This window comes from Mesocricetus auratus, unplaced genomic scaffold (assembly GCF_017639785.1).
Source record: "Mesocricetus auratus isolate SY011 unplaced genomic scaffold, BCM_Maur_2.0 Super-Scaffold_100047, whole genome shotgun sequence".
Taxonomy (NCBI): domain Eukaryota; kingdom Metazoa; phylum Chordata; class Mammalia; order Rodentia; family Cricetidae; genus Mesocricetus; species Mesocricetus auratus.
In genome coordinates, this window is record NW_024429224.1 from 6,275,704 (window position 1) to 6,290,707 (window position 15,004).

General features: G+C 45.1%; 1 protein-coding gene across 6 annotated transcripts in view; it reads left to right on the top strand.

The window, feature by feature from the left end:
* Mvb12b (multivesicular body subunit 12B) overlaps positions 1 to 15,004 on the top strand; it is a 162,115-nt gene that overhangs the window by 13,203 nt on the left and 133,908 nt on the right. For all 6 annotated transcript variants that reach the window (XM_040735701.1, XM_040735703.1, XM_040735706.1 and 3 more), the window contains exon 2: positions 31 to 153. In XM_040735701.1, coding sequence (XP_040591635.1) covers positions 31 to 153 — 123 coding nt within the window. The remainder of the gene's footprint in view (positions 1 to 30; positions 154 to 15,004) is intronic.

Consider the following 15,004-nt stretch of genomic DNA (forward strand, 5'->3'; position numbering starts at 1 on the left):
TTGTGCTCTCCATTTCCTTTTCCAAACCAGGACCACGCCACCATGCCTGAAGTCAAAGAGCTCTCAGAAGCCTTGCCAGAGACACCAATGGACCCCATCACCGGAGTCGGAGTGGTGGCCTCCCGGAACCGAGCCCCGACGGGCTATGATGTGGTAAGACACAGTGCTAGCTTGTCACTTGTCTCTGGGAACTAGATTGACCAAAAGAGGAAAGTCACAGCTAGAGGTGGCCGGGAGTATCTTGCTTAGGGAGTCAGAGGGCCTGCTGTGGTCATGGGTGCGGGGGTGACTTCCTGTCTTTGGCCATTTTTCACATTCATTTCCAAAGGCACCTCTGGTTTTGATACTTAATGAAAAGGATTTAGGAAGGACCCTGGGGCTTGTCTTGTATTTTCCCAGGAGTGTAAATGTTCTGAGTGTGCTGTCCTTGTGGGTAGCTGGAACCTGTGCAGTGATTAGCTTACTGTACGGTCAGGGCTCCCCAATGTCAGGCCAATAATCAGGTAACTCTTTGTCATGGGGCTGCCTGTGCCTCATAGTCTGTGTGCAGCATCCGTGACCTCTACTTAGCTGAAATAAAGAACACCCCCAGATGTTTCTAGATGTCCCCAGGAAAGGGTTAGTGAACAAAATCCTGACTGAGAACCTCTCTCGTCAGTTTGCATCAGATCCTCGCTGCAGAAAGAGGAGCCCGTTAAAAACACCACCACCACCAACACCACCATCAACAACACCACCACCAACATCACCAACAACACCAACAATAGCAATACAACCACCACCACCACGAACAACAACACCATCAACATCACCACCACTACCAACAACACCAACATCACCAACAACATCAACAATAACAATACCACCACCACCACCACCATCAACACCACCACCACCATCTCCACAACTAACAACAACAACCACAACCACCACCACCACTAACACCACCACCACCACCAACAAACCCAAGAAAATGGAAACTCCCCTTCCCAAGCGTTGAAAAGCGAAGAGAGCAGGTCTTTTTTGACAAAGATTTGCGTCTTGCCAGCCCCCTGTCTTCAAAGCCCAGTTGGAATGCATAACCTTTCATAAAATAGAATCATTAGGTATGGCTTTGTGCCAGGAAACTCTTGGGGAAGGCTCCTGATTTGAGAAGCCAAAGTGTGTTTTGATGAATTGGGTCTGAGATGCACTTGGTGCATCAGCCAGGGCTGGGGGTGCCTGGTCTGTTTGTGGACCACCCAGGGCCCCCTGCACGGTTTGCAGGAGGCTCAAGCCCCAGGCCTGGGTCTTACATCTTCCTGCTCTTCTCTGTCCATCAGTATCTGTAGTGTTCCGGCTGCACCTTTGGGGTCACTCAGACTGCTTGGCTAGTGGGCTGCAGATGGCCTTTGATAGCTTGACTTTCTGAAAGTCTCTGGAAGCCTGACAGGGGCACAATCTATCCCTATCATTTTCTTCTAACATTTAGCTTAGGGCAGGAGAGTGTGGTGTCAAACAAGTGAAATTAATAAGCACATTTCACCATCATGCCGCACCATGCATAGTGGAAGGTGAGCAGGCCAAGAGGCTAAGCTAGCTCGCCTGTAATTACCCAGCCTGCACGTGGCCCGAGGCTCCTCTAAGAGCTCTTTCTGGGAGAGGGGTGGTAGTCCTCTCTTCTCTGGCCTCTGGCCTCTTCTGAGCTAAACGTCTCATTCCCAAGAACCCTGAGTTCAAGGGGAAAGGTGTGGAGGGTTAGGGTGACAGGAGGCTCGTCCCTTTCTTTCATCTGGAGTTCCGTATTAAGTCATCCAAGTGCAGGAATGTTCTGGGACGGCTCCAAGAACTGACCGGAAGATGAGGAAGCCTGTGGCAGCTGGAAGCTAGACCACTCTCAGTGTAGAGTCTGTCTAGGGTTAACCCCTCCTTCCCTGCCTCCCACGGCGAGGTGCTCTGACCAGCTTCTGACCAGCCTCCTGCCATTAGTCACCAGATGTGCTGAACCACAGGCTGCATAGAAAGAAAAGCTGTCTAGCACGGCTGCCCCGTTCTGTCCTTCAGCCACATGTCCAGGTCTTGGAGTAACAGGCTGATGGAATCTGCTCTCGGAGATGGGGCTAGGTCTCAGGAAAGTGTGGGGAAGGCTTAGAAGCAAGACTGGGGGCTGGAAGTGGGAGGGAAGTGCGTGAGAGGGCTGGGTATTGAGGCCTCTGAGGAGCAGCGGGGGAAGGTGGGGGTGGGAGCTGGACCTGTTGACACCCGGAGCAGCTCTTTTCCCTGGCACAAAGGCAGGCAGGTTTCAAGCTGCCTGGGCACAAATGGGAAGGATTCCAGGGTCAGAGAGGGTACACGTGGGCAGGGCCTGTCTGGTGAAGCCCAACACCATCAGAGAGTGGCAGGGGTGGCGGGGTCTCATTGTTTGACGCTCGCTCCTTCCTGCTGCTGTGTGCTGGGAAGCCGGCCTTGGTGGTGGCCTCTGACATCCGTGCAGCCCCCATGGGGCTGATGTGAGTTGCCCACCCCTTCCTTCCTTCCCTCCTCTTCTCATCTCCCTTCCTTTCTATAGTGTTGAAACTAATTAGGCAACAAAACATTTCTTCAAAACTGCTGGTCCTGCATAATTTATAGATGCCCAACATACCCAGGTGTCTTCAGAATCACTGGGGCTGCCGATGTTTGAAGCATCAGATGTAGAATGCTGTGCGTACACGGAGACAAGTCAGCTTTTCTCTGGGTAGTGGGTTGGGTTTAGGGAGCAAAAGGACACACAGGTTTAAAATTGGAAACCTGAAAATGAGGGGCCAGTAGTCACTCACCAAGGCAGGAAGATTAAAAACAAAAAACAAACCCCACAAAACACAAAACCATCTGTTCAGTGCTAAAGCAGGGTCAAGAAAGCCTGTGTGTTTCCATAAAGCTTAAGGAATCAAAGCCCTCAGGAGGCGGGTGGCGAGCTCTTCCCTGAAGCATGTGGTAGATAGATATCAAGTAGAACATGTGAGCCACAGTTGTTCCTCTGGACTGACTGGGGCTGTCACTCAGGTCCCTCAAAGCCAGAGGACAGGACGCCTCTGGTCCACAGGGGCTCTGTCTCCTGTGCCACACCTGTAGCAGGTGAGCGATAAGGGGCATCACGCCCCCGTTGGCCCCTGTGGACCCCTGTCCCCTGTGGCCCTGCTAGCAAGGGACTGCTCCTGAGCAAGGGAATGGGGGCTTGGAGGTCCCCACACCCCACAATCCTATGTCACAGGCTGTGTCTTTTCAGAGCCAAGCTTGTTTTGATAAAGGCACCAGGTATTCCTCTTTGTTGTTTTGATAGAAAATAAAAATACTTTAAACCAAGATTTACTGAAAACATGGAAGGTGGCTTTATGACCAGCCCTTGGGCCCTAGTGTCCTGTGGCTTGAATCTGGGAAACTTCTGTGAAGTGTTTGGGGACAGACCTACTCTTGAGAGGAGGACACACTTGGTGCTTGGTGTAGTGAGTACAGTGACCATCATTGTGCAAGAGGCCATCAAGGCTGCTTCAGGAAGTCTATCAGACACCGTGGCTTCCTCTGGCTGCTTGGGAGGAGGTATCTTCTCTTGTGGCCTCTCTTGACCCCCCAGGCATGCACTTCCAGGGCTTCCCATAGGCTGCCTCAGACAATGGGGGGTGGGAGGACAACTCTCTTGATGCTTCCTTTTGCTCACAGAAATGTCTAGTTCACTTTTGCTAAGATTTATAAAAAATAAAGCCTCATTTGGATTGATAGAGAAGTTAGTTTTTCTTTTTTAAACTTGAAATTTAAGTTGTGAGGTAATTAAGAATTTGTATGCACTTTAAGAACTAATGCAACCACTCAGCCTTTTGTCTGAGACCAGTGTGTGCCTTTGCCCCTCGGTGTATCTGGAAACTCTAACATGGCTTCAGAACCAGGGTCCTGAGTTTAATCACATGGTGTGTGATCGCTGGATCAGAAGTAGATTGCTCGTGAAAAGAGGATTCCTAAAGGAACAGGCATGTCTTGCTGCTGGGCAGGGCCAGGTGGGGAAGGGGCACGATGGAGAGGGGCCTGGAGAGCAAAGGCCTTCAGTGCAGCTTCTGGGGGCAAGGCGGAGGCGTGAGAGCAGACCTCAGCCCATCAGTGTAAATGGTTCCTGCCTCTGTGCCACGGGGTAGTGTCTGGTTGGCAGGTATCTGGTGTCTTGGGTGGCAGGAGCCTGATGCATGAGATACATTTGTCACTCTGGTAGCTACTCCTCGTGTCTCCCTACTGTAATTTTGTCATTTTTGAAGTGCACTAGTTATTTTTTGTCAACTTGACACAAGCGCCTGTGGCTTGGGAGGAGGGAATCTCAACTGAGGAATTGCCTCCAACAGATCAGCTTGTGGACAAGTCTGTGGGGCTTTTTCTTGATTAATTGTTGCGGGTGGGCCCAGTCCACTGTGGGCGGAGTCGCTCCCCAGAATGTGGTCCAAGGTTTTATAAGAAAGCAGATTGAGCAAGCCAGTAAGCAGTACCCTCCCAGGTTTCTGCTCCAGGTTCCTGAGCTCCTGTCTTAACTTCTGTCAGTGATGGACTGTAATTTGTAAGCCAAAAGAAACTTTTTCCTCCCCAGTTGCTTTTGATCATGCTGTTAATCACAACAGCAGCCTGACTAGGAATGGATAATATGGATTGCAGTATGCCATCTTTGGAGACTGGCTTTTATTTATCCAAACTTCAGCCTCATTCTGTGGCGATTCTTCTGAGAGCAGCCTCATGTGTCAATAGTTCCTTTTGAATGGTAAATCACCCAGGGTGTGGATGCACCATGCTTGTTTATTCTTTCACTGCAGGATAGGACCGTTTGCTAAATTTGGTGCTGTCACAAGTGCAGCGTTCACACGCAGGCTCTTATGTGAGCATCAGCTTTTATACCTATGGCCTGAAAGTGCTTGCTCAGTGTGCAGTAGTTGTGTGCTTAGCTTTTAGGAGAGTACTGAATGACTTGCCAGTGTGCTTTATGGTGTACGAGCCATGCAGTCCCCTGTGCCTTTTTCCGCCCTTGTTGTAAGTATTTTTGCTGTTGCAGCCACTCTGACAGGTGTGCAGCAGTCACTTTCTGGGTGCCAATGTTTCCTAGTGACCTGTGCTGTGCCAATTCCCTATATATGAGTCTCCATGCAGATCTCTTTAAGTTGTTTCTTAATTGGGTCATTTGGTTTTTTTACTATTGACTTTCCAGAGTTCTTGGCTTAGTTAATTTTTATATAAGAACTTGCATTGAATGTCTCCCTTTCCCCTTTGGAAGGCCAAACATGCACCATTTTGAGCCTGTGGCAAAAAGTGGTGGACATGGGGGTGTGATTGTCTGTCGCTTCTGTCTGTTCCTTTGCCAGTCCCGTAGAATGTTGTCAACCATGTAGAGTCAGTAGAACGATCTCTCTCTCCTCTCCTCCCCCTCTTGTTTGAGACTTTGCTACGCAGCTCTGGCTGGCCTGCGCCCACTGTGGAGCCCCATCTGTTCTCAGTCATGATGTATCCCTCCTGCTTCAGCCTCCCAGGTGCAGCTAGTTATTTGTTTTGTAATTGGTAGTTTTTTCAAGGCTGTTAGTTGTCTGTCCTATAACTTTTAGAATAGTACTGTCTATATCAACAAAAAATCCCCTTGTGGTTTTGAAGAGCATTGATGTAAGATCTGTGTAGGATTTGAACATCTTTATTTTTTGTGTTGAACTTTCTAATTCCTCATTCATAGTACAGTATCTGGTTCTTTGATTTCTTTCACATTTTATGCTTTTTAAACATATAAATATACCCATGTTTTGGTAGATCTAAGTGCGGGTACTTTTAAATTTTTTAAAAATGTATTATATGTGGGAGTGAGCCATAGTGCATGTGTGGAGTCAGAGGTAACTCACAGGAGTGTGTTCTCTTCTTCTACCAACTGAGCCATCTTACTGGCCCCCAAGTATTCTGGCTTTTACTTTGAATGATTCTAGATTGAGGTGTGCCTTTAATTTTGACATGCTGACTGCTGTTATGTAGGAGTACTGTCAATGTTTGTAGGTCCCTACCTAGCCTTCCATTTCTTGCTCTTGCTTGATACAGAAGCAGGATGGTGGGCTTAGTTACCCTTGCTCTGTTGATCATTGGGGAAAATATTCAGTGTCAAGTACGTTGACTATGGACCCTACTGTAGATATCTTTACCAAATTAGTAAGTTTCTGCTCATTTTTTTCTGAGAATACCATTACCATTAGATGAATTCTTAGATACCTTTTCTGCTTCAATTGATATGACATGACCGTTTTTCTTTATCCTGTTAGCATAGCAGATTACATTGAATGTTGAGCAGCCTGGACCCCTAATGTAAATGCCATTTGGTCATGTTATACACTTGTTTGTTGGTGAGTCTCTTTGCTAATTTCTTAAGGAATTTCTGTGCCCATGTTCATGAGGAATATCATTTGCTGTTTCCTTGATTTTACACTATTTTTGTCTGGTTCACCAATTCTAAATTCATAGAATGATTGGACAGTGTCCCCCCCCCCTTATTCTACATTCTAGAAAAAGACTGTATAATTGGTGCTAGTGACTCATTAAATGTAAGGTAAAAATTTACAGTGAGCCTTTTGAGTCTGGAGATTTAACTCTTTTGAAAGTTTGAAAATTTCAAATTCAGTTTCCTTGATAATCACAGGGCTGTGTGTGTGTTTAGTGAATTCTGGCAGCTTGCATTCTTTAAGGAATTGGTTTGTTTCATCTAAGTTGTCCAATGTGCATAGAATGGTCATAGCATTCCCTCATTTTTTGGTGTCTACAGAGGTTCTAGTGACTTTTTTGTATTGATGATTTATGCCTTCTCTTTTCTTAGCCTTTCTAGAAGTTAATCAGTTTTATTGATATTTTCCTCAAAACAACTGCTTCCTTGATGTTCATACATTGATATTTTTCTATCAATTTCATTGATTTCTGTGATTTTCTTCTGTTTGCGTTGAGCTTATTTTGTTCATTTTCTGTATTCCCAAGGTGAAAGGTTAATGGGCTTATCTGAGACTTGTCCTTTTTGTTTTGTTAGTTCTTTGAGAATTCCGTTTTTTATTCTATTGCTCCCTCCCCCAACTCCTCCAAGATTCACTATGCCTTCCCTTTGAGTACTCTTTTTCCCCTCCAGTTAACTTAAGTATAATTTGTGCTGCCCGTATACTCTTGGATGTGTGGCTGTGGCCTTCCACTGGAGTGGGATTGACTTACCAGAGAGCACTCTTAGAGAGAACGGGCCCTTACTCTCCCAGTAGTTATCAGCTGCCAGAATCTACTTGGCCAGAGTTAAACGTTACACACACTTCCCTGCTCGTGTGTGGATTTGGAGTGGCTTAGGCTTGCACAGGTCTTGTGCATGCTGTCACAGCGGCTGGGAGTTCCTATGTACAGCTGCTGCAGCGTCCTTGTAGTCACTTCTGCACTGATCCCTGAGCCTTGGGAGGAGGGCGGTGATACAGATGTCCCATTTAGGCTGAGCATCCATGGTCTTTTACTCTGCACCAGGACAAGCTGTGGGTCTCTGTGCTAATTACCATCGCCTGCAAATAGTTTCTCTAATGAGGTTTGAGAGACTCTGTAGCTCAGGCTTGTCTAGAACTTGCAGTGATCCTCCTGTCTCAGCCTCCTAAATGCTGGAATTACAGGCGCAAACCTCCAAGTGTGGCTTTTCCTCACTTCTAGTGTGTTGTGTGTCCAAATCTACCTTGGTTCACAGATTCCCATGTTTTATTTACACTTTTAAGTACATTTCAGTTTTGATTTAGATGATGTATTTGATCATAAAGTATTTAAAACTTAGTTTCCAAATCCTGAGAGGACTTTCTTACTGATTTCTAGTTTGACTCCATCGTGGTTGGAGAGAATGCTGCTTCCGTTCTTACAAACCCATAGAGGTTTCATAGCCACAAAAGGATCCCTGTGGTCTGTGCCACAGGGTGTGTGAAGCAGGTACTCCATGCTGGTAGTGAAGTGTACTCTGAAGGTCGAGGGTTCAGCCAGTTTTTGAGAGAGGGCTGTGTTGGAAGCTCTTACCATAATTGTGGATTTATCTTTAGGATTCTTTTCATCTCTGTCAGCTTTTGCTTCACAGATGTGTTTTTCAGGACCATTGAATGGTGCTTTAGGATCACTGTGTCTTAGTGGATTGGCTGACTGGTGACTTTGTCCCTTTCTGACCATTAATTTCATTGTTTTGTCTGAGTATAGATATCCCTTCCAAGTAAGTACTTATATGTCTCTTTCACACTTACATAGCCACCCTGTCTATAGTCTTAGGGTTTCTATTGCTATAATAAACATCATGACCCTAAGCAGCTTGGGAAGGAAAGGGTTTATTTTGCTTACATTTCCACATCACGTTCATAGTTGAAGGTAGCCAGGGCAAGCCCTGCGCAGGAACCTGGAGGCAGGAACGTTGCAGAGGCCGTGGAGGAGTGCTGCTTACTGGCTGACTCAGTCTGCTCTCATGTGCCACCCAGGACCATCAGCTCTGGAACTGCACTGCCCACAGTGAGTTGTGTCCTCCTACAAAAATCACCATCAGTCAAGAAAATGAACTACAGACTTGCCCGTAGGCCAGTCTAGGGGAGGCATTTTCTCTGTTGAAGTTCCCTTTTTCTAAATGGCTTTGGCTTGTGTCAAGTTGACATAAGACTAGCCAGTACACACATTATATTTATAAATCAGTCTGGCCTCACATGCCTGCCTCTATCTGGACTTAAAGGCATGTGCCTCCATGTCTGTCTTTAAGACATACTTCTTAAGGGAAGATATGCTTATAGCACTTTCTAAAATGCACTCTGCCAATCTCTAGCCCTTTAATGGGTATACTTAGGCCATTTATACTTAGTGCAGGTTTTGATATCTCAGGGCTTAACTAAACCATTTTTGTTTTTGTTTTCCATTTAGTCTCTTCTGTTTGGATTGGTGTAACATTTGTTAGAATCCTCTTTGGCTATTGAAGTGTTTTAAGTGGTTGTTGTTTGTATTAGGCATTCTAGCCTATAAATCTACCAGCATCATTTTACTAGTTTTCAAGTGAAACGTAGGACATTCATCTCCATCACCAGCCTTTATTAATAGTGCATGTCATCTTGAGTATTTCCTGCATGTGCACTTAATGCTGTGGCACACAGCATCATTCGTGTTCATCTCTGCATAACATGCGATTGAGGAGATCCATGAGAAGCACTGCATAGTTACTCATTTTCATTGACCTGGTTTTCTGCTTTCTGAGACTGCCTTGTTGTGAAATAATCTTTTTGTACACTGTGAAGAAGTGTCACTTGGATTAGTTTAATAAAAAGCTAAATGACCAGTAGCTAGGCAGGACTTTGGGGGGTGGAGAGAACACTGGGAAGGAGGAGGCGGCAGGCACCAGCCAGGCGTGGAGGAGGCGGGAAAGCAGGATAGACGTGCATAGATGAGGTGAGGAGCCTCAGGGCAGCACGCAGGTCAATAGAAATGCGTTAATCTAAGTTATAAGAGCTAGTTGGGAACAAGGCTAAGCTAAGGCCAAGCTTTTTTCATAATAAGTTTCCATGTCATTCTTTGTGAGCTGGCAGCCCAAAAGGAGAAGTCTGCCTACCCTACCTCTATTTCCTCCTCTTTCCTGAAGGAAACGTCACTGTAAGTAGGATGGCCCCTTCTCTCTAGGCATCATGATTTCTAAGGAGAAATGGCTGAAGACCGTCCAGGGTGACAGCTTCGGGGTCACCATGTGGTTGTAAATAACCCTTCACCCATGGCCTGTAAGTACGCTCAGTAGAACTCAGCAGCTCCCAGGGTGACCTGTGGTGGCACTGTGCTGTGTGGGGTCTTACAAGGAGTGTGAGTTGTTCCCATCTCCCCAGGGAAGAAATTCTCACAACTGACATAGCTAAAGTGTACTGGCTGGTGAATGTGAGCACAGATCTGTGCACCTTCATCTCCTCCCAGAGCGTTTTCCTCCCTCTCAGTTCTGTCCCGCCATCCCCGTCCCCATCGGTGGGGACGTGTGGACACACTCCTGCCTCAAAGACCAGTTTCTAGACTTCTATATCATTTTGGGGGTCTGTTTTTGTTTTTCTCTCAATATTTTTGCTGGCTCCCTCCCTCCCTCCCTGCCTTCCTGCCTCCCCTACCTTCCTCTGCCCGGTGTAGTGTAGTTTTTTGGTCATGCCCTCACATTGTGGGGAATGCCAGTGTTCTGGCTTGTCTAAGGAGTTGTCCTTGCATGACATCTGTGTAGCAGCTGACCTGAGATGGCTGTTTGGACTGTTTCAGTCTGGGTTATTCAGAGCAAAGCCGCTGTGAACATGTACAAACATGCATCCTTTTCCTTTGCTGAACACCCAGCACTGGAACGACTGTAGCATTTATGTTTAAGGCGTGACTTATTGGAGTTAATTTTTACGTGTGGTTTGATGTGTGGGTCAAAGGTCACTTGTTAGCCTATTGTTTATTGTGTTGTAATCTTTCTTCAGTGAATTATCTCGACTCTGTTACCTAAAATCAATTGCTTGATAGGCACTGATTGTACTGCTGTCTATCAGGCCTTTGGTGGTCTTGGCTTTATAAAGGTCATTGTTGAAATGGTGTAGTCTTCAACCCTGTTCCCTTCAGTGTTTCTTTCATTGTCCTAGGTCTTTTGAATTGTACTAGAAGTTTAAGAATCCTTACATCAATGTTTACCAATGCCCTGTTGGGACTGTGTTTGTGGCTGCACTAATATGTGGGTCAGTTTGCAGGTATTGGCATATTAGTGATTCTGGATCTTTAGGTCTGTGAGCATGGTATTTAAATCTTTCCTGCTACCTTTTCTTTGCAGTGTGCAACTTGTGCAGATCTTTTGTTGTAGTCATCCTTAATTATCTCATATTTCTATACTCTTGTAAAATGCTACTTAGTCTCATTTATAAGAATACAGTTGGCTTTTGTAGCTTGGTTTTCTACATCCCTATTAAATTAGTTCTCGCAGCTTTTGAAAATGTTCCTTAAATATCTACATAGATAGCAATGATGTCTGTGAATAGAAAATCTACTTCTTCCTTATTACATATACTTTTACAGTTTCTTTTTCTTGCCTTATTGCAGTGGCTAACATGTATAGTGCACTATTGGCTAACAGTTAAGAATTCAGATTTCCTTGCCTTGTCCAAACCTTAGAGGAAAAGCCTCCAGTGTCTGACCATTATATATGGTATTGACTTTAGGTTTACCTATAGATACTATGTAGCAGGGAGCCATCGAGCAGAAGGCTTTAGTTTTAACACAGGAGGTTAACTTTGTCAAATGCTTTATATGCTCTTGCTTCGATGTCAGGAGATTTTTCTTTGACTCTTGGTGTAATGAAACACTGATGTTTGTGTGCTAAATCAGACTTGAATTCCTGCAATAAATTTAGTGTGGACAGAAGAAATCGTACTGTTTACATGTTGCTAGAATTGTGTTACAAAATGTTACATAGGGCTAGGGATGTAGTCGGTGGTTGAGCACCTACATAGCATGCAGGAGACTCTGGAAAAGGAAAAAAAATGTTACATATATATTCATGAGAAATATGATTACTGTGGCTATCTGTTCTTATAATCTTGTTGTCTGACTCTGGTATTGTTGAAGGGTCACTTTGTTGTTTTCTGAAATGTTGAATGTAAATTTTGTGTTTTTGTTTAAATTTGTAGTATTTACCATTGGAAACTCTCATGGATTAGGATGCAGAGTACTGGGTTCAAAGGCGTGCATCACCACCACCTGGTGATATTTTTAACATTTATGAGCTGTGTGTGATCTGTGTGGCTCATGATTATGTTTTTAACCCTTAAGGAATATAAAAAGAATTTGCAAACCTCAGACTGTACACAGGCTGCAGGCTCTATTTGTCCTGTCCTGTAGGTTGTATGCAGAACCTAGACCTTCCAGGTAGTCAAGGCAGCCAAGGCAGTCAGAGCCGGATACGGGTACAGCATGTTAGGGAAGATACACCTAAACTCTACTCCCATCCAGGGCCGTTTGTCTGCAGCCACTCGTCCATCCAGGGCCTCTTTTTGCTCTGAAGAACATGCTGGGGTATATTAACATACAACAGGAACTTTGTTGTGACTAGTGTTGGCATGGAGCGTTCTTTCCCATGCTGTTTCTTTGAATCTGTGTCTTTAGGGTTAAACTGGGATTCTTATAAACAGTGCATTATCCAATCTGACTGTCTCTTCTTTATATCATGTCCATTTAAAGTAGTTATTGGTGTGTCTGGGTTTAACTCCACCTAATTTGCTCTTTGATATCTATTGTCCTCTCCCCCCATCTCTTATTGGTTTGAATGAGAAATGTCTCCATGGGCTTGGGTAAGTAAACACTTGGTCCCCAGTTAGTGGGCACACAGGCTTCCTGGAGGAAGGACATGACGTGGCAGGCTGAGATTAGACAGCCTCACGCTGTAGTCAGTTCCCTCTCTACTTTAGTGTCCTGTGATTACAGGTCTGCTGCTTGTTGCCAGCCTCCCTGGTGAGGGAGTGACAGACTCAAACCACTCTGGAGCTGTGAGCCAAAACGAACTGTCCTGAGTCACTTTGGTCATGGTGTTTGTCACAGCAACAGAGAAGAAACCATTAAATTTCCTTTCCTTGGTGTCTTTTTCCCTTTTTTTCTTTTAGTGCTGGGAATAAATTTCAGAGCTTAGTTTGTTCCAGGTAAATTTTCTACCCTGAGCCATATACCCCACAGTCCCCACATCTTTCAAATTATTTGATCCCATTTTATTTTCTCTGCTATCTTACTGCATGAATTTTAAAAGGATTTATTTATTTTTATTTTATATGCATGAGTGTTTGCCTACAGTATGTATGTGCCTGGTGCCCATGGAGGCCAGAACTGGGCATCAGGTCCCCGTAAACTGGAGTTAAAAATGGTTGTGAGCCTCGATGTGTGTGCTGGGAGCTGAACCTAGATCCTCTGGGAGCAGCCAGGGTTCTTACTGTTGTCTCTCCAGCCCAGTCGCTTGCTTGTTGTTCCTTAGTTACTCTGCGCTCACAGCAGGCCATTCACAAACAGCACAGTGTGTGTTCCCTCCTGGTTTTGGTGCTATGATTGCAGGACATTTTCCCTCTGGGCATGAAATAAGCCACATAATGTATGACTATCAGTTTTTATTTAAATTTTTATTGTCTTATAAAAAGACTTGAATAGTGAATCCCTTATAGCTGTCCTTATATTGCGATATCTTGTATTCATTGCTCTGTGTTCCCAATTTTCATCTGATGTGACTCTTCTTCACACCTGAAAAACATGACTTGGGAGGGGGGCTTTCCTGTGTTGTCTGCTGGCAACGTAATGTCTCATCTTTTGCATGCCTGGGTAAAGTCTTTATTTCCACCCTATTACTTGAAGGATGTTTTCCTTTGGTGTAGAATTCTTACTAGCATTTCCATTCACTATATTGGAGGTATGGGTTGTTTCTTATGAAAATCAGGGATCTTTGTTTTCTTTATATTTAAATTAGAAACAATATTATTTTATATACCAATCCCAGTTCCTTTTCCCTCCAGTCCTCCCCTGGACTCCACCGGCCCTCCATCCCATCCCCTTTCTGCTCCCCAGGGAGAGTGAAGCCTCCATTGTGGTATCATCAAAGTCTGTCACATTATTTGGGGCAGGACCTAGGCCCTCCCCCTGTGTATCTAGGCTGAGAGAGTATCCCTTCATGAGGGAGTGGGCTCCCAAAGTCCATTCATACTCTAGGGATAAATACTGTTCCACTACCAGAGGCCCCATAGACTGCCCAGGCCCCCTCAGGTTCAAAGCGCCTGGTTTGGTCCTATGTTGGTTCCCTAGCTGTCAGACTGGGGTCCATGAACTCCCACTTGCTCAGATCAGCTGTTGCTGTGGGTTTCCCCAGCATGGTCTTAACCCCTTTGCTCACCCCCCCTCCCTCTCTACAGCTGGATTCCAGGACTTTGGCTCAGTGCTTACCTGTGAAACTCTGCTTCTGCTTCCATCGGCTACTGGGTGAAGGCTCTATGATGGCATTTAAGGTAGTCATCAGTCTCATTATAGGGGGAGAGTATTTAAGGTAACCTCTCCACTATTGCTTAGATTCTTAGTCGGGGTCATCCTTGTGGATCCCTGGAGATTTCCCTAGTGCCAGATTTCTTGTTAAATCCTTAATGGCTCCCTCTATTAAGGTGTCTCTTTTCTTGTTCTCCTTCTCTGTTCTTCCCCCAACTCGAACTTCCTGATTCCTCATGTTCTCCCCCTCCCCTTCTCCCCCCACTTCTACCCCCCTCCTCATGCTCCCAAGTTGCTCAGGAGATCTTGTCCCTTTCCTCCTCTCTGGGTCCATGTATATCTCTCTTAGGGTCCTCCTTGCTTCCTAGCTTCTCTGGGGTTGTACTTGTTCTATGTTTAATATCCATATATGAGTGAGTACACCATGTTTTTCTTTCTGTGTCTGAGTTACCTCATTCAGGATGGTTTCTTCTATTCCATCCATTTGCCAGCTAATTTCAAGATTTCATTGCTTTTTCCAATGAGTAGTACTCCATTGTGTAAATGTACCACATTTTCTTTATCCACCTTTCAGTTGAGGGGCATCTAGGTTGCTTCCAGGTTCTGGCTATTACAAATAATGCTGCTATGAACATAGTTGAACAGACATCCTTGTTGCATAAATGTGCATCCTTTGGGTATATGCCTAAGAGTGGAATTGCTGGATCTTGAGGTAGACTGATTCCCATTTTCCTGAGAAACTGCCATACTGATTTCCAAAGTGGTTCTACAAGTTTGCACTCCCACCAGCAATGGATGAGTGTTCCCCTTTCTCCACATCCTCTCCAGCACAAACTGTCATTGGTGTTTTTGTTTTTAGCCATTCTGACAGGAGTAAGATGGTACCCGAGAGTTGTTTTGATTTGCATTTCCCTGATTGTTAAGGATGTTGAACAATTTCTCAAGTGTCTTTCTGCCATTTTAAGTTCCTCTTGAGGATTCTTTCTCTATTTAGTTCTGTACCCCACTTTTTAATTGGATTATTTGG